Below are 20,792 nucleotides of genomic sequence, written 5' to 3'. Positions count from 1 at the left end.
CGTTTCGTCACTGTTGTTCTTCGTGCAATGAAGCGAGCTTAAGTCAGTGAATAAAACTGACACAATGATGAACAAGTAACAATAATATTCACAATAGCATATAATTTTACTGATTAATTAAGTAAACATAATTTCTTAATCTGTAAAGAAACTCTCTGTACTCTCTGCTGTCTCAGACGACGAATCACTTCCCGTCGGCCACCGTAACTTCTGTTGGGTGCAATTCACAACCTCACCACTAGATGTCACTAAAGTTTACACACTGCACCTTTAAAGCGTTGCAATTCTCTTTATTCCTGGAATAGATCGCCTTTCCCCTCCTCAAAGCCCAGACCTTACACTGCAGAGGGAGTTTAAGGAGAACAAAGAGCCGTCCCCTAAAGTGAAGCGCAGGCGCAGTGTGAAGATCAGCAGTGCGACTGTCGAGCCGCTCCAGTGGCAGAACGATGCCCTGCAGATCCTCACCTGTGCCAACGACTACAGGAGCATGAACGACTTCCTCATGAAGAAGGTGCGTGCCTGTTTTCTGTGTGTTTACTACAGCTGCATTTATTTACTGAGCCATCATAACCTTGTTTTAATCTCATAGATTACTGATTTAGACACAGAGGATGGTAAGAAAGACACAATGGTGGATGTTGTCTTCAAAAAGGCACTAAAGGAGTTCCGCCTGAATATCTTCAACTCATACTCCACAGCTTTAGCTGTAAGTACTGTAATAAACCACTTGTTTTACTTGCTATGTTTCCACCTAGTTTGGGAAATCGCATAAAAAAAATGCTGGATGGAAATGTCGTTATTAAAAAACTTATGCGCTCAATTGAGGCGGATAATGATTTTTTATCCGTTAAGGGGAGACACCCAAGTTTTTAGAATATTTGTGTTTAAATATGCAAATTATGTATTATCTCATTAAATATGAGCTAATTTGCATATATTTCCAGAAGAGAAATTTGAGCATTGGATAAAGCCAGATTCAAAATTCCTTTTTCATTTTGTTTACATATTAGACTCAAAGGTTTTTACTGAGGGGATTTTGGATATCTCTTTTTATCACTCCATTAATCAGAAAAAAAACTGTCAACAGCCACAAAAAAATCAATTTTCGCCCTGTTTTTAGGTATAAAATGTTGTATAAATCTGATATATGAACAAACCCCTCTGTAAAAACCTAATAAAAAAAGAATATAGATAGGAATACACCTGGAAAGTTTGGTGTATGTAAGTGCTGCTGAAGTGGATTTCTGGCTCAGATATTGACATCAGCCAATGAGATCTCGCTTTTAGAGTTAAATGCCCCACTGTACTTTCATGATAGGTTGCTGATAAAAAAAGGAAATGACCATATTTGGATCCGACAGCATTGTACAGGAGAGAGAGAGCGCTTTCCAGCGCTGTGTGTGATGACGGGGTGCAGACAGAGATGTTGATTAAGAAAGCCAACTTTTGTTGAATTTATTAGAGATCTACAGACGCAAATAGACCAAGTGTTATAAAATAAAGACCTGAATGTGTATTTCAGACTTTTTCTCACCACAAGTCTGAAAGAAGACATGTTATTGTATGTTATTGAAGACAAATAGCCCAAAATCTCAAAATTGACCTGTGAAAAAAAAAAACAGATGTTTTTGCCTGCCGTGTCTCCCCTTAAGAAGACATGCGCATAATCTACGATAGATGCGCATTTACCAAATAAATTCCTTGATGTGCAACAAGTCACGTGACTGCCTCAGCAGAGGCTGTGATTGGATAACTGGACTAACCAGTGGACCAATCGTGTCACAGCATCTCAAATGTTGGTCTGAAACGCTGGAATCAAAGTCTGTGATCAGAATGATTTGGTTTAATTCCCTCCAGACGCGTCTCTTGTGTTCCCGAACACCAGCATCCGAACGCTAGAGAACATGACAGCACTTATTGTGTTTCGTCTGCCGCTCTGAGACAAACTTATTCATGATGAAGGGAAAAAGAGCCACAGTGTCTTCCCTGATTGCTGCAACTTCCATTTTTATTACTGATATTTTACAACAATTTCGTTCCGATTTTGTTCTCTTGAACACATGGGATGAAACGCTGCTTTATTCAAAAATTTTTTATGCGATATTCCAATATTGCGCAAAAGTTAAATGCGCAATGGATGGAAACATAGCTAATGTTATCACTGTCACCCATCTTTCATCAAAATACATGACTTTTGGACATCGTGTCTTTGCAAATGGCATGGAAGAGATGTAATGCGTGTCGTCTCATCAGAATCAGAAGTATTGTTTTTGCTCTGTTTGCAGATGGATGATGGGAAGAGCATTCGTTATAAGGATCTCTATGCCCTCTTTGAGCAAATCCTGGAGAAAAACATGCGTCAGGAGCAGCGGGACTGGAGCGAGTCGCCCGTCAAAGTTTGGGTCAACACCTTTAAAGTCTTTCTGGATGAGTTCATGACCGAACACAAACCTCTGGACAGCGGTGGACAGAGCAAGGTGAGCTGCACTATATAAATGTGCAATTTAAATAAAATGTAAAAAAAAAAAATATATATTTTAAAAGGAATATGCCAGGTAATATGTAATAGTAGATTGAAAACGTAGATTGATTTGGAAAAATATGCCTCTACATTTTAAAATGGCTGGAATATAATTTAGTGCATAGGAATAATGTGTCCAGTTCCTCATAACAACAAAATGTTTAACAGATTTTGTGTTTATTTGGCTATTTTTCTCCCTCAGGCTCCCAAACCAGACCGCAAGAAGAGAAGGAAAAAGGATTCTGATATAGTGAGTGAATCACAGTCTGAGGCTCTGTTTACATCTGGTGTTAAGATGAGTTTTGTTGATCGGATCACAAGTGGACAACGCTAAATACATGTGTACACGTCTAAGGCCCCGTTCACACAGCCAGCGATTTTGTCACTAGTCTCTATACTGTAAAGTTGATTGTGGGCGTTGGTAGTGATGTCGCTCTAATGTTATTGGTAGACTGCTCGTCTGGCCACATCCATACAAAACCCCATCACAACTAATACAACTATATTATTTTAATTTGACTAGGAATTAGGCTCATAGTAATAGTATGCTGTTGGGAGAGTGTTTCTATATTACCACAGCAGTGTTCAGTGGATTAAATCCTTTACTAGATTAACGATCGATCAATCTACAAATTAAACTCACTCATAGTGTCATAAATCAGTATTAGGCGCAAATCAGTAAACCCAGTAAATATACGAGTAAATATGAGTGATCTGCGCGTAAAGAGACTTTCCCAAAAACTCTTCTCCTGATTCACAAATATTTCGTAAACGTCAGATGTGATAGTGAAATGTGTGTGTGTGTGTGTTAATGAATTCCAATCAGTCGTAAATGGGACGCGCGTGCACGCTCATTCTCAATTACCTTAAATCCCGCCCATTAAATCCGACTGACAACCATATATGGGCATCATATTATGACACCAAACGAAGGATTTCAACATGTCTTCTTAAAAACGAATGAAAAAGAAAAATTTCTCATTGTCAGATAATATTTTATTATCAGAAATTCATTCAAAACGCCACATTTTCAAACCTTGCAAGCGTACATAGGCACAAGGAGTAAACAGGGCCAGAGTTTTTGTGTACTGATTTAGCATTCCTGTTTTTCTTGGAAATCCTCTGACACTGAGCCTTTGTTTCAGGTGGAGGAACACAACGGCCACATATTCAAGTCGACCCAGTACAGTATTCCCACCTACTGCGAGTTCTGCTCCTCCCTCATCTGGATGATGGACAAGGCGTGTGTCTGCAAACGTGAGTTTCATGTCCACAGTCTCTGCATCAAAGTGGGCCTGAACTCAATTTAACATAATCCGATTGCTCACCAACAAGCCCATGGCCTCGAACAGAGAACAGTTTGGCTTTTGTGATGCAGGATGTTTTCCGCCATCTTACAACGAGAGAGAGGAATGTTGACTTGAATTGAGTTTATTTTAGGTGGCGGCTTTTTTTTGTGAGGAAAAATAATTAATGAATCTGTGCCGTATGTCTAAAATGAGAATGAATGAGATGTCTGTGTCTTGTGTAGTGTGCCGCTATGCGTGTCACAGAAAGTGCTGTCAGAAGATGACCACCAAATGCAGCAAGAAGGTAAGGGATTTTTCCAGCTAAGTGCATTCATGTGATCGGGGAACATGCCGTCACTTATGTTTCTTTTTCCATGTGCAGTATGACCCTGAACTTTCATCGAGGCAGTTCGGTGTGGAGTTGTCCCGGCTGACCATCGACGAGCGAACGGTGCCTTTTGTGGCCGAGAAACTCATCAATTACATTGAAATGCATGGCCTGTACACGGAAGGGATCTACAGAAAGTCTGGATCCACCAATAAGATTAAGGAGCTGAAGCTGAGTCTGGACACGGGTATGAAACATGTGACTTTAAACATTTCAGATGTTTTCCTTATTGGACACATCCAGCTCAGGTCATAAAGTACTGTGCTGTTAAAGGATTAGTTCACTTTAAAAAAAACTTTTGCTGATAATTTACTCACCCCGATGTCATCCAAGATGTCCATGTCTTTCTTTCTTCAGTCGAAAAGAAATGAAGGTTTTTGATGAAAACATTTCTCCATATAATGGACGTCAATGGCGACCAAACGGTTCAAGGTCCAGATGACAGTGTCAGCGCCGCTTCAACGGGCTTTAAACGACACCAGGCGATGAATACGGGTCTGATCTAGCGAAACGAGTCGGTCACTTAAAAAATAAATAAAAAGTTTTATAAGCACAAACGCTCGCCTTGCTCTGTTCTGTGATGCGCGTTCGGGACGTCACGTAATACGCGATTACGTTGTAAAGGTCACGCTTCTGTGAAAAGTAAAAAATGTCTGTCCTGACGAAAATTTTCTTTTAGGCTTTTTAATATTACAACACCCAGGATACGCACACGAAACGGGCATTTTAAACGATAAACTGACACAAAGACATTTGAATATGTGTGTATGGTCCTCCTTCCGCACATCTGTAAACACTGGCTCGTCAAGCGTGACCTTTTCACCGTAATTGCTTATTATGTGACGTCACGAACGCGCATCACAGAACAGAGCAAGGCGAGCGCTTGTGCTTATAAAACTTAAACTTTTTTATTTATTTTTGAAATGACCGATCGTTTCGCTAGATAAGACCCGTATTCATCGTCTGGTGTCGTTTAAAGCCCGTTGAAGCGGCGCTGACACTGTCATCTGGACCTTGAACCGTTTGGGGCCCATTGACGTTCATTATATGGAGAAATGTTTTCATCAAAAACCTTCATTTCTTTTCGACTGAAGAAAGAAAGACATGGACATCTTGGATGACATCGGGGTGAGTAAATAATCAGCAAAAGTTTTTTTAAAAGTGAACTAATCCTTTAAGTTAGATTTAGCGGAGTCAAAATGAACACGTTAACGCATACGTTTTTCTTAACGCTGGACCTTAGTATATGATCACGCTATCATTCATTCAAGTGCTATTAACCATTCAAGTTAAATCTGTACTGGCTGTGAATCTCCTGTCTGTGTGACGGACACTGCATTAAATGGACTAAAGCACACAAAATGATGCCAAAATGTCCGCTTCGTCGAGTATCCTCGCAAGCACAGCCTTAAATGAGTTTTAAAAAAAAACTTAAATGACTGTAGAGAGTTGAGCACATCAGATATGTGTCAGATCTGCGTCAGATATTAAAGTGACAGCAGCCTAATAAACCCGATGCTGCTGTCATTAATGATAATCAAAGAACAAAAGACTGCTCTTGACTGAATAACCTTTGTAGCTTTAATAAGGATTAATCTGTATTTAAACTAAATTATGCTGTGAAGTGTTTGATAACGTTATTCAATTTTTGTATATTTCCTAACTGTAAATATTTACATTTACATTTTACATTTATTCATTTAGCAGACGCTTTTATCCAAAGCGACTTACAAATGAGAAACAATAGAAGCAATTAAACTAGCAGTAGACCAACAGTATGTAAGTGCTATGACCCTTCACAGTACAATCCAACGTACAGTATTTTTTTTTTTTTTTTTTTTTTTACGAGTGAAACTGGAAAAATTAGAATATCGTTTAAAAGTTAATTTATTTCAGTAATTAAACTTAAAATGTGAAACTAATATATTATATAGACTCATTACATGCAAAGTGAGATATTTCAAGCCTTTATTTGTTATAATTTTGATGATTATGGCGTACAGCTTATGAAAAACCTTTTCACAATATTCTAATTTTGAATTTGGGGTTTAATAAGCTGTACGCCATAATCATCAAAATTATAACAAATAAAGGCTTGAAATATCTCACTTTGCATGTAATGAGTCTATATAATATATTAGTTTCACATTTTAAGTTGAATTACTGAAATAAAGGCACTTTTGCACGATCTTTTTAATTTTTCCAGTTTCACCTGTCTGTTGTTTTTTGTTGTTTCTTCATTAATTTGGAGATTAACTGTGAAATGATTACAATATAAATATATATTAAAAACCTGGATGTTAGGTGCGATTAATTACTGAAAAATATGCGAGTAATTTCATTTTTAATTGATTGACAGCACTAGTTATAATATATAATAAACTAAACTTTAGTTAAATTTTACTTAACTTTAGTTTAGGGTCCAATTCTCACTATTAACTACGACTTTTGCCTCAATAAACTCCTAATTACTGATTATTTATAGTTAGATAGTAAGATAGTTGCCAAGTTTAGGTATCGGATGTATTTAGGGATGTAGAATCTGGTCATGCTTGAATAAGGCACTAATATGATCTTTATAAGTACTAATAAACCGCTAATATCCTAGTAATATGCATGATAATACGCAACTAGTTAATAATGAGAATTGGACCGTGAACTAAAGGGTTACCAGCATTTCTTATGCAGTTTTGTTGTTTTCTCAAGTAAATGTATCTTGATTTTAAGAATGTTTATTAGTTTTCACTGGAACACTTATATAGTCAAGTCACCTTTATTTCTATAGCGCTTTATACAATACAGCTTTACAGGGATAAACATAAAAATAATGATTCAATGATGCGAACAGAGCTCACTTCTCCAAAAAGATAAGCGTGTCATTGTTCAGATGAAGTCGCTTCAGTGTTTATTCAGTTCTGTTCAATAACCGTGTAAAGTTCGTCAGTTCAATTCATCTATACGGTGATGTCATCATCAGCTCCCATCCAATAGTGTCAGTGCAGTCAAATCAATAATATTACAGAACATAATAATAATAATGGCAAAAATTATTATTATTTTTTTTATTAACAATTGATCATGTGTATTTATTTTGACACTTAATCATGAATCCTTTACCACATTTTTTTTTGTCATTTTTTTTTTCCAACTTTCATAAAAGTTTACAATGTACATTTAACATCAACATAAGACAAACAGATATTGGGGAAAACATATAACAGTTCTTACATTGTATAGAGCAAAACATTTAATATACACTTCTTATTTCTAGTGATTGAAGAATATTCAATGATTCATGAAATATTTTAAGATCTTTACAAAAAAATGTCTTATCAATTATATCTGTGCCAGTTTTACAGTCCAGGAAGAAGATCATAGCCTCATCTATTCTGATTATTTATGTATTAATAACTCTCTGTAGTAATATATCTACATCTATATTAACTATGTCTGTATCTATAGTTTGATATCTATTATGTTCTGCCCTCAGATGTAAACGGCATGAATCTGGACGACTACAACATTAATGTCATCGCCAGTGTTTTCAAGCAGTGGCTTCGTGACTTGCCTAATCCTCTGATGACCTTTGAACTGTACGAGGAGTTCCTGCGGGCCATGGGTGAGCAGATTAGCCCATCCAGATTATAGCGTTAGCATTCGGGTTTGGTGTCTTTTATTGTTTTGTTTTGGCACACATTAAAATCGGTACTAGTGGACAATCTGGCATATGAATATTTATTTATTTGTTGTTTTGGCACAGATTAAAATCAGGACTAGTGGACAATCTGGCATATAATTTTTTTCAATATGACATTTTGTTTTTTGTTTGTTTTGTCAAACATTAATATCACTACTAGTGGACAATCTGTCATATGCATATGATCATGTATTTATTCATTAATTTTTACCCCCTGAGTCACTCAGCCATTTCAGTATCCCAGTATAATAAAAAAGATTTTATATAGATTTATATTTTTTATGATAATGCTGTAAAATGATAACAAAATCAAAGATACTACCTTTACGTCTTGGATTCAAAGATGTTTTAATTTTTTTTATTATAGGTTTTACACTGTGTTGAAGTAGATAATAAATCATTTTCAACCATAAATTATCAAATAATATAGAACACCCACGTTCAAAACTTTAAAATCTTTATACATTTTATATATCAGTCCACAGATGCAGTAACCTTATTGCTTTAGATAATAGGTTGCCACTCAAAAAAAAATAAACATTATAATAATTCATCCTCTCACCCCCCAAATGTGTCAGTAATCTGAAAAGAAAAAAGCTGACATGTATTCTAATGATTATCACTGGTGGCTCAACGCAGAGAAAGTTTTACAATATGCAAACATTTTCGATACCATCATGGAATATTAACTTTGACATCACATCAGAATATTGCAAAAATCCTCAAAAAGTAGACCGTTACTCCAGCAGTTAATAATCTACAGTTCAGCACAGTCAGTTGAACACAAATTATGTCAAATAGTGACCGAAATGTCAGCAATTGACCGTTCGCAAAGACCCGCCCCCCTTAGTTATGGACAGACAAGGTTACTTTTCGGTTACTTTTGATATTAAACATATTAAACTAAGTCTCACCTTTCAAATTTGGTCATTTTTTAAACATTTAAACAATAAATACCGTTTTGTGGCTCTTTAATGTGTCGTGACAGATCGCTGTAGAGTTAAAGCTGCTTGTGAACCGATCATCTCTTCCTTCTAGTTCATTTATAGCATCAAATAAACATGAATGAACATCAGGAGGAATGTTGTTTTAACCGCGGAAAGACGTCTCCGCTTCTCAAGTTCAAATCCTCCCATGTTAATCCACTAACTCTCCTGACCGCTTTGTCGGACAAAATGGCGGATGGCGAAGTGTGATTGGTCAGATCACATGTCAATCAAGCTCCCTGCGAAGGGTCAATTAACGTCTGCAGATGTGGATGTTGCGGCGGCCACCGCTTCCCTAACTGCTGTAAAGGTGGACGTGTTCGGATTTGGATAGTCATGGCGGTGAACGGAATAAAATGGAGGGTTTTTTGCGATAAATGTACTACATATGCAACATTTGAGCTCATTGAGCTACCAGTAAATAATAATATATCTGAATGAAACTTGGCGCTGCTACTATGCATCATAAAAGGAACAGAATTAGGGGGTGAAACTTTTAACATTAAAAAAAAAAAAAAAAAAAACATTACATTGAGTGGCACCCTATTAGATAAACTAGAAGTTTATAGAAGCATGATGTTTGAAGATGTATTGGTCGTGTCTCTTCAGGTCTCCAGGACAAAAAAGAAGTGATTCGAGGCGTTTACTCTATAATCGACCAGCTCAGCAGGACTCATCTGAACACGCTCGAGCGCCTTATTTTCCACTTGGTCAGGTGAGACGCCAGCTGTATTTCTCCAATAATGAACGACTGCACCATAAATAATGCTTTAACTATTACACAGTGATGAGACGCGATCAAGCGGCAAGAGATAAATCCTGTCGGTTTGTCTGCCCTTTGGTTTCTACACTGAACAAAGTTATAAACACAACACTTTTGCTTTTGCCCTGAACTCAAAGATCCAAGACTTTTTCTTTGTACACAATCAACACCCTGATCAAGTCTGTGCGAAACTGCATAAAACTGCACATTTTAGAGTGGCCTTTTATTGTGGCCAGCCTAAGGCACACCTGTGCAATAATCATGCGGTCTAATTAGCATCGTGATATGCCATGGATGGATGATCTCGGCAAAGATCACTAATGCCTGGTTCAGATTACACGATTTTTGTGTCCGCTACGATAGTAAGATTACGTGATTTTGACTCGTAAAATCTTGTTGTGTCGTGGACAAGAAACATGTCAGACTACACGTTGCTTTCCAACCAGTCATCACGTGTCGTCTGACACACGCATTCACTCGCACACATACATACGTACTTACACTCAGAGCTGCGCACACACACACTCACTCTCTCTCGCGCTCACTCACTCACACACACACACACACACACACACACTCTCTCTCACTCACTCTCTCACACACACACACACACACACACACTCTCTCTCGCGCTCACTCACTCACACACACACACTCTCACTCACTCTCACACACACACACACACACACACACACTCTCTCTCACTCACTCTCACACACACACTCTTGCTCACTCACTCACTCACTCACTCACTCACTCACTCTCACACACACACACACACACACACACTCACTCTCTCTCACTCACTCACACACAAACACACACTCACTCTCACTCACTCACTAGCGCACACATACACACACTCTCGCCCTCACTCACACACAAAGCACACATGCTCATTCACTCACGCACTCTCTCGTGCTCACTCACACACACAAACACACATGCTCACTCACACGCGCACACACACTCACTCACTCACTAGCACACACTCTCTCGCTCACTCACTCTCGTTGTGGAGGACCGAAAAAAAAAATCAAACATGCTAGTCTTTTTGTCGTGAAACATCACAGACGCAGTCGGTTTTCGCCCACTATCACACACTGTACGAGATGAAACGATCAAATCCTGCGTCTCGACGCACGTTGTCGTTTACGAATCCCCACGACACCCTGCGTTAAACGAATCGTGCCAAAATCGGGCTAGAATCGTGTAATCTGAACCCAGGCATAACACGGATTTAGACAGATTTGTGAACAATACAGAAATAAGCCTTTTGTGTTCATAGAAAAGTCTCGGATCTTTGAGTTCAGCTCATGAATAATGGGGTTGCGTTTATAATTTTGTTCAGTGTATTTAGTCTCATTGTGTGATTTAGTGTAGCTCCTCCCACAGAGAAATCTCATTGGTCTAAAATCCCACTGCACTTAGTATACCACAGATGTTCTGATTGGCTTCTTTTCCACTTTTTTTGTGCAGTATGTTGTCTTTCAGTGTAAATGATTTGATGCTGGAAATGTCGATCTTGTTTCTGTGGCGCACAGGATTGCCTTGCAGGAGGAAACAAACCGCATGTCTGCTAATGCGCTGGCGATCGTGTTCGCGCCCTGTATCCTGCGCTGTCCCGACACCATCGACCCCCTGAGGAGCGTTCAGGACATCGGGAAGACCACAGCGTAATGGACAACTCTTTCTTCATAACGTTTGACGGGGCTAGTTTAGTCATCATGATATACATGATCTAACATTGGTCAGAAGGTTTTCTGCTCCCACTCTCTGACATTACAATAATTCTATGTAGGACTGCACGATTATGACAAAAAATCTAAATTGTCGTAATTGTAATTGCGATTATTAATTATGATTGTCACAATTTACATTGAATAGCTTTATACATAATATTCAGATTTCAAGAACACAGGATGAGATGTTATTATCATTTGTGCAAGCACTTCCAAGAGTTCATGAACAGTGAGCCTGGTATAAAAAAAAAAAAAAAAAAAAAAAAAAAAAAAAAAAAAACTTTGGGGAGCGCATCGTCAGTAGTGTTCCTTTGGTTCATAGGGTGTTTCGGCCTTTCACACTATACACCCTCCCCAAAGGTGGCCAGCGACAGGGTGATCAAACCTACGCTTGCGTCCCAATACCAATTAGTCATAGGAGTTGCCTTGTTGTTGATAGCCAACATCCCATGGGACTATGCATGGCAGGGACGTCCTCCTCCCTGAGTCAAGCATTGTTGACCGCATACCTCCTGTCCCTCTCACTTCGGGGCCCAGCTGGGGTCTTTCCTCTTCATCCAAAGCCACTGGCTGCTGCCTTCTGCCGCCTCCGATACAGCTCTGATTGTCGAACGCTGGCTCTGGCCCTTAATTCCCAGATCTCTAAGCAGTCTGATTGTAGATGTTGCCACAAAACCTCTGCAGCCCACCTCCACTGGTCGGACTTCTGTGTTCCAGCCATGATGCCGTGCTTCGGCAGCTAGATCGGCATAGCGCAGATATTTTCGCTCATAAGCCTCATCTACTGAGTCCTCCCAGGGTACTGTGAGCTCGATGATGAAGACCTTCTTGAGCGAACGGGACCAGAACACCATGTCAGGTCTTAAGGTGGTGGTTGCGATCTCCGGAGGAAACACAAGTTGCCGACCAATGTCAGCTAGCATTTTCCAATCACGAGCCAAGCGCAACTGGTCTCGCTCTGTTGGTGTAGAGCTGCTCTTCGGTGGTTTAGCCCCTTCGCGGACAAAGGTCGTCCGTAAGGGGTGTGATGCTGTTGGGGGTGGTAGGGAGTTGGTGGCAGCTCGCTTGTCCTCCAGAGCGAACGCAAGGTTTTTTAGGACTTGGTTGTGACGCCAAGTGTAGCGTCCTTGGGTGAGGCTTGTCTTACACCCTGTGAGAATATGCCTGAGATTGGCTGGCATGGAACAGAGGGCACAGTCCGGATCTTCACCATACCATTGGTGAAGATTAGCTGGTGTTGGAAGGACATCATATGTTGCTCTAATGGAAAAGCTCAACCGCCTCGCTTCCATGGCCCACAGATCCTTCCAGCTTATCTTCCTCTTCTCCACACTATCCCATCGAGTCCACTGTCCCTGTTTGGCCAGAGAGACTGCCTTGGCCCATCTTGCAGCCTCCTCCTGATGGCGTACTTCCTGCACTACCATCTTCCGCCGTTCGGGTGCAGTGGCCTTACTCCAAGCAGCACGGCTAGTTAGCCCAAGGCCTCCTCTCCCTTGTTGAACATGACCCACAATGTCAGCATGTCTGAGGGCTGCTGTTGCCTCCTGGACTGCTTTTCCTGGCCTCCATTTGCGCCCAGTTGCCAAGATCGGTGCGTTGTTGCTCACCACTGGGTCTCGGGATTCATTCAGTGTCATCTGGAGCCTGGTTTTTGCACACTTGAATTCCTCTGTTAGACTGGTGAGGGGCAGCTTGAGGACACCATCTCCATAGAGGCCTATGGTGGTAAGGCATCGTGGAACTCCGAGCCACTTCTTTAAATATCCTGTGACTCCTCTTTCCATCTTCTCCACTGTCGAGATTGGAACCTCATACACTACTAGGGGCCACAGCAGCCGTGGAAGGAGCCCAAACTGCAGACACCAAGCCTTTAACTTTCCAGGTAGCTGGGTGTTGTCGATGGACTGTAGGCTACTACTGATGTCTTTGCGCAGCTGTTGCACCTGGTCTTTGTCCTTCAGGCTTGCATCGTACCACCTTCCAAGGCTTTTTACTGGCTGCTCAGACACTGTTGGAATTTGGTCTTCTCCGATGAAGAACTTCAGGTCAGAGAGTACTCCCTTCACAATCGAGATGCTGCGTGACTTGGATGGTTTAATCTTCATACGGGCCCAACTGATGTTCTCCTCGAGTTTTCTGAGCAGTCTCTTGGTGCATGGAACAGTGGTGGTCAATGTTGTAATGTCGTCCATGTAGGCTCTGATTGGAGGGAGGCGGACAGCAGAGTCGACTCGCTGTCCACCAACAACCCATTTTGAGGATCTGATGATAACCTCCATTGCCATTATGAATGCCAACGGAGAAATGGTACATCCCGCCATTATACCTACATTCAGGCACTGCCATGAGGTGGTGAACTCTGAGGAGGTGAAGCAGAACTGAAGATCCTGGAAGTACGACTTCACCAGGGTTGTGATGGTGTCCGGTATGTGGAAAAATCTGAAGGCAGACCACAAGAGTTCATGGGGCACAGAGCCAAATGCATTGGCGAGGTCAAGGAAGACTACATGGAGGTCCCTTTTCTCCACTTTGGCCATTTGGATCTGGTGCCAGATCATACTGGAATGTTCCAAGCAACCCGGAGAACCCTGATATTCCTGCCTTCTGTACAGATGTATCGACGTACGCATTCCTTTGCAGGTACACAGCCATCCTCTGGGCAATGACTCTAAAGAAGATTTTACCCTCGGCATTCAGTAATGAGATTGGGCGGAATTGGCTGATGTTCACCGCATCCTTCTCCTGAGGGATCAGGACCCCGCCTGCCCTACGCCACACTTTGGGTATGATCTTCTTTTGCCAAGCTATTCTCATAAGCCTCCAGAGGAACCTCAGGACGTCTGGTGCGTTCTTATACACTTTGTACGGGACTCCATTTGGCCCCGGGGCTGATGCTGTTCTTGCCCGTCGAACTATGTTTTCCACCTCTTTCCATGTCGGAGGGCTGGTCTCAATATGATATTCCGGGGGTTCAATGGGTGGGATATCTGATGGGATGGCCAGATGTTCATGTCGCTTTGAGTCAAAGTTTGTTGTTCTCAGGTACTCCTCTAGATCTTTCTTTGTTGTATTTAGAGCTCCACTTTTTTCCTTCGCGAAGAGACTTTTAACGAACTTGAAGGGATCTTTATAGAATCGAGTTCTAGTTTGCTCTTTCTTCCTTCTGCTTTTCCGTAGGTTCTCTGCTCTACGAAGGGATGCTAACCGGGTTTTGATGTCAGCCTGAAGTGCCTCTATGCCCTCCCTTTCCATTTCCAAGGCCTTCTTCCACTGTTTCTTAAGCTGTCTCCTTTCTTGAACGAGGCGCTTGATTTCTTGTTGCCTCCTGGAAACTGGTGGGGTTGGAACCTTTCTCCTGCCTTTTGCCTCTTGCACTCCAAAGCTTTCTGCCCCGTACTCATAGATGATATCCCCCATCCTCTCCAACTTCTTCTCCACTGTGCCTCGAAGTTTCTCGAGGGTCAAGGTAAGGTCAGTATTCACTGTTTCCCACAACTTCTTGTCACTGGCGCTAGGCCACTTCACATATGGTCTGTGCCCTGGTAGTCTCCTCTCGACTGCAGGTCTGGGAGGTTGGGGGAGTTCCACCTCAGTTGTTAATTCGGTGCTTGAGTTTACCTCCTCCATGACAGTGGTACTGATGCACTGCAAGCTATGGTTTGCGTCCAGTTGCTGTGCTTCATTCGACTGATTTGATCGCTTTCGCAGAAAGTAATCAATGCGAGGCCTCTGTCTCTCTATACCCAAACACCCCATCTTCCCCTGGTGGATCCTCAGCCCATGGTGCTATTATATATAATAGCTTTAAAGCCATATTTATACCATATTGTTATATCAAATTATAAAACGGTTAGTTCCAATCCTTGATTCTGATTGACCAATAGCTGTTTTATTCACGATAAAACGGCTGTGACCGCTTCACCCAACGGTTCTGTGTATCACTACACAACACCCCTAGCAACCGCTCTTAGCAACGTAAACACATGTTTGATCTCATTAATATTGTTCATTGAAGCTTTAGTAGAGTATTGTGAGAGAGCGAGAGCGAGTGTACCTGCATTTACAGTAGATATAGCATTTTACTTCAGGTCAGTCCTATATTCATAATAAAAAAAATCAGTTTGAATGTCCGCTGTGATATCTTGTCCTTTTAACAGTTAAGGGTTTTCCCCGAGCCTATAGTCATCTGTCAGTGTCGTCTTCCTTCTCCGTGATCACAAGTTTGAGTCCTTTCAATATAAAAGTCTTCTCTACTGACTGACTCGCTCATAAAGACAGTCTTTGCCACCATCTAGTGGCGAAATAAAGTATGTAACTTCTGTTGCTGTTTACAGTCAGGGACTATTTTTTCCAGCGGAAGGAAGGCTTTTACTGATTTTACTTCATGAAAGTTGCATAGATACACATTTTCAGCTTTAATAGTTGTATTGTGCGGTAACCGTTTTATAAAAGCAATAAGGTACTCAAGGCAAGTGCTGTATCGTGAATAAGTCACGGCTGTAGGGGTTTTTGAAGCTCCGCTTCGCGTCGTGCCTAACAACGCCCTTCAGCCGTGACTTATTCACCATACAGCACAGCCTTGAGTACCTTATTGCTTACATAAACATCTAAAAACACTCTTCCTGAAAAACTATTATTGCTTTTTATGGCATTAAGCCTCAAATGTCAAAACTAAAATTAAAACAATGGGGAAAAATACAGTTTCTACATAAACTGTAGAAAGAAAAACACATCTTAAGCACAGAATAATGTAAGAGGACATTTTTTTTTTGTAATTGCGCCTTTGAATGATTACATAATTGTGAACTATGAATGCACTTAAAGAAATGCAGGATTAAATCATAAATAGAATCGAATCTCATTGTGAATTGTCTCAAATCGAATCGTTCCTAAATCTCTGAATTATGAATCTAATCGATTCGCTGTCTACATTCCCACCCCTACTTATAACTCATTATGGAGACACTATGGAATGTACCCAGGGTTTGAAATTAACACCCGCCAAATGCGGGTACAAATCAACTGTGGCGGTAAATGCTGTCAAATCACGAGCCAGTTTGGCGTGTTACTTACTCACTTTTCATGGGAAGTTTGTGTAAGCAAAATCTGCATAGATTTAGCGCAAATACTCGACTCGTGAGTCATCGTGATATATTAATACAGCGTAATGTGCAGGATCCGCTCATATCTGGCTTACTTGAACACACACGTCACTACACAACTCATAACGGCGCGCTTCTTCATTCGCACTGACGCAATAGCGAAGATTAAAAAGCATTTAGTGAACAGAAGACATTATTTTCCAATATCCTACATTTTTTTTATGTTCTTTGTACTGTATTGATCTGTCCACCTAAAATACATTTTTGGTGATGAGGATGAAAGAGGGAGGGTTTTGTTTGAATAAGAAATTAATGTATGAAATCCAAATTTTATAATATATATGTGACCCTGGATCACAAAACCAGTCTGGAGTCGCACGGGTATATCTGTGGCAATAGCAAATCAACTCAAATCAAATCAAATAATTGACCCTTGTGACTGGTTTTGTAGTCCAGGGTCACATATATTTATTTAGCTTATGTATTCAGCTTTCATGTGATGCATACATCTCAATAAAAAAAAATAAAAAACCTTGTGACTGGTTTTGTGGTCCGGGGACTCTTATAAGCTGTGACGTAGTTAATTCGGTTTATTTATTTTTGTATTCGTTCTTTTTTTCTTCTTTTTGGCTAGTAGAAGTTCTGAATGGCCGGTAACCAAAATAATTTTGTAGCCAAATTGGCCGGTGAGTGAAAAAGTAAATTTCAAACCCTGGTCCTAATACTAACGTTTACAATACTAGTACATTATGGCAGGTGTGTCATTAGAAGTTGAAAGCATTGTGATGTAATCGCTTATCTGATTTTTGCCATTACATTATTGTTTTTTTGTTTGTTTTTTAAGGTGTGTCGAGCTGATCATTTGCGAGCAGATGAATAAGTACAAGGCCAGGCTGAAGGACATCAACACTCTGGAGTTCGCTGAGAACAAAGCCAAGAGCCGACTCACATTCATCCGCAGGTCCATGGTAAGAGTTCAACAGCTGAGAGTCTTTTATACGTTTCTATAGACATCCACATAACCCAGATGTGCAAAACCACACCAAGGAGGACGTGTTCCTGGATCAACATCCTTCTCAGAACGATCTTATCAACCTTTTTTTTTCCCCTCTTATTTTAGAGGTGGTTAATGATTAGAGTTATGATCGTTTGTCTGACAGGAATATTGTTGCATAACCAATAAAAGATGTTGATCCAGGAAGCAGGACAATCCTACAAGTGTTGGTCCTGGAACAACATTCTTCTCTCACAATCATACCTAAATCCCCTAAAATCAGAGGGAAATGACAGGTTGATAAGAATCAATCTCCAGCCCCAGTCATAGGCTCAACTCTAACCCTACAATCTCATTGGCCGATACAAACATTGCTCCAGTGGTGTCATGCCCATCCAAACCCATTCAAACTGATTATTGAGCCAAATGGCTAGCCTAAGCCTAACTACCAAAACAGAAAAAATGCTTATTTATACATTTGATATTTAAGTTTTTGTTGCATTGACTGTAGGTTCAAAATTATTAGTGTCCGAAAGTCGTCACCATTTAAGGCCCTGATATACTTCAAGTGAAGAGCGAACTAGTGACGTCACTTTGAAAAAAATCAGGCCAACACAAAGTTAGGCCCTCGAGGTCAGACGTCTGTGAGTAAAACAGGAACTCACTGGAGAGATGCTTTATAGTAGAAACTGAAGTTGTAATTATATATATATATATTGTTGTTGCTTGATACTGTAAAGTATCGACCGGACTCTAGGGAATCTGTGTCGTGTGTTTCTCTGAAGAACTACAGAGCCGCTGATTCACAAAATGCACTTTGAAATTAGGGATGCACCGATATAAAAAATTTAACCGATACCAATAAATCTTTATATTTGAGAGCCGATAACGATATATTGACCAATAAATCTAAATCCACATTTTTATATAATATTTGAGAACTTGATTACAAAAGCAAAAGTCTCATCATTAAAAGCCATGTCTCAAGCACACAATCATAATGATGTTCTTATTATAATTTTATGTAGCCGATATGACAGACTTGCACTTGTGATTCCAATCATATTTCAAACAATTCAGAACCATCATGTTGAACAGTGCGCATCTGAAGTGTCTCAGCTCAAGGAAATAATCCATTATTTATTGGCTTTATGTGACCCTGGACCACAAAACCAGTCACAAGGGTCAATTATTTGATTTGATTTGAGTTGATTTGGTTTGATTTGGGATATAATATATAATCTGGAAGTTGAATAAATAAGCTTTCCATTGATGTGTGGTTTGTTAGGATATGACAATATTTGGTCGAGATATGACTATTGAAAATCTGGAATCTGAGGGTGCAAAAAAATCTAAACATTGAGAAAATCTCCTTTAAAGTTGTGCATTTATGTTCACGATTGTGCTGCATTCACTCACACAAATACATGTTTTATATATTTACGGTAGGAAATTTACTAAATATCTTAATGGAACATGATCTTTACTTAATATCCTAATGATTTTTGGCATAAAAGAAAAATGTATAATTTTGACCCATACAATGTATAGTTGGATATTGCCACAGATATACCCGTGCGACTCCAGACTGGGTTTGTGATCCAGGGTCATCGGCCACATTTTGGTTTTGGGCAGATAACGATAACATAAATGAACACATGTCGGCCGATATATCATGCATCTCTTCTTCCAAACACACAGATAAGCTGCAGTTTAGGCTTGCGGTGTCCATATGATGGTGTAAATCACATTACGCTACAGAACACATGAAGACTGAATCCATGCAGGACCCATGCGTTAATGATGTATAATCTCGCTTTGGTTCATAACTGAATATAATTGGGTCTGACTCTGAAGACATTGTAGTAATTATTACATTGAAAATTTGGGGGTAGTTTTATTATAAAAAAATATATAGTTATTGTTATGTGGGGTTGGGTTTATCCAATGACACAAATGATAAAAGTAAATTCTGCTGTTTTCCGTACGTTTGCTACATGAAGAGCGGTCACCGGCAGTCGAGTTCTTTTGCAATTTTACTTAGGTTCATTATAAACAATTGTATTAGATCAAGATTTGAACCCAGCCTCCTTGCATTATACTGAACAGAAATGATACCGCTAGACCAGTGGTTTTCAAACTTTTCAAGAGCGACCCTTTTTTTAAAAAAATGTATTGACGCGACCTATCGGCCTATTCTTAAGCCAAGCATACAGAATACAATGGGGCTAAAGGCGCATTTGACTTTATTCTCATTTAAAAGTGCTCTGTTGTGCACAGCTGGCACAACTTCAGCTCAGCACTTTTCTTAACAACCGCTTTTGATGATGCACAAGCACTGGCTGATCCGTGACGCGATCGCAACGCAAAGTCGATTCTGCACTCTTTTGATCTAGCTAAAGCTACAGGGATGCTAATTAACCAGTTAACCATTGTACGAATTTTAACCAATTAATAGCCTACTATCGTTTGCTGTAAAAATACACAAAAAATATTCCACAACAAATCCTTTAAATTTAATGATATTCAGAACAGAACAAGAGTGAAAAAAATATCTATAAACAAGCCAAAACAAAATAATTTAAAGTGAAAGTGAAAGTGAAAGTAAGCGGCGTTGGGTCACGTAACCCTCTCATTCGAATATTTATTTATCGCAACGCAAAGTCGATTCTGCACTCTTTTGATCTAGCTAAAGCTATAGGGATGCTAATCAACCAGTTAACCATTGTACGAATTTTAACCAATTAATATCCTACTATCGTTTGCTGTATGCTTAAAAAACACACAAAAAATATTCCACAACAAATCCTTTAAATTTATAGATATTTTTTTTCACTCTTGTTCTGTTCTGAATATCATTAAACAAGCCAAGCCAAGTAAGCGGCGTTGGGTCACGTAACCCTCTCATTCGAATATTTATTTATTTTTCATATTCGGGATTTATTTGGATGCTAAACTATTATTTATTATAGGCTTCTAAGAAAAAATGTTAACGATTATCCCCCCCAAATTTTACATATTTATTAGGCTTAAAAAATAAAACAACTTTTAATTTAAGTGAACTTAAAACAAACCTTACATAAACCCATTATAAATGATATAATGTCTCCCAGTCAATGCCAGAACGGTCTCTGATACAGAAGACACCAGATGTTGTTCCAGGATCATGTCCTGCTCGTGTATCACACACACCAGCTCTGTCTCCACACTAACCCCAGTCTCTCCTCTCTAATCCAGAAGCCCGTAATAATTGCTGTTAGATTTATGAGCATAACCCGCAGTGCTGTGGCGGTAGGTATTTACTGTG

At 39.8% G+C, this 20,792-nt stretch overlaps 1 protein-coding gene across 4 annotated transcripts in view; it reads left to right on the top strand.

Moving 5' to 3' along the window:
• The window catches only part of myo9aa (myosin IXAa), a 184,030-nt gene that overhangs the window by 156,093 nt on the left and 7,145 nt on the right, over window positions 1–20,792 (top strand). For all 4 annotated transcript variants that reach the window (XM_079598576.1, XM_079598578.1, XM_079598577.1 and 1 more), the window contains 11 exons: window positions 306–511; window positions 590–706; window positions 2,286–2,477; window positions 2,724–2,771; window positions 3,667–3,778; window positions 4,053–4,114; window positions 4,193–4,385; window positions 7,689–7,817; window positions 9,491–9,596; window positions 11,189–11,320; window positions 17,336–17,459. In XM_079598576.1, coding sequence (XP_079454702.1) covers window positions 306–511; window positions 590–706; window positions 2,286–2,477; window positions 2,724–2,771; window positions 3,667–3,778; window positions 4,053–4,114; window positions 4,193–4,385; window positions 7,689–7,817; window positions 9,491–9,596; window positions 11,189–11,320; window positions 17,336–17,459 — 1,421 coding nt within the window. The remainder of the gene's footprint in view (window positions 1–305; window positions 512–589; window positions 707–2,285; window positions 2,478–2,723; window positions 2,772–3,666; window positions 3,779–4,052; window positions 4,115–4,192; window positions 4,386–7,688; window positions 7,818–9,490; window positions 9,597–11,188; window positions 11,321–17,335; window positions 17,460–20,792) is intronic.

The sequence above is a fragment of the Phoxinus phoxinus genome (assembly GCF_949152265.1).
Source record: "Phoxinus phoxinus genome assembly, chromosome: 2".
Lineage (NCBI taxonomy): Eukaryota > Metazoa > Chordata > Actinopteri > Cypriniformes > Leuciscidae > Phoxinus > Phoxinus phoxinus.
Note: the sequence above shows the minus strand (reverse complement) of the source record. Positions and strands in the feature narration are given on the sequence as shown.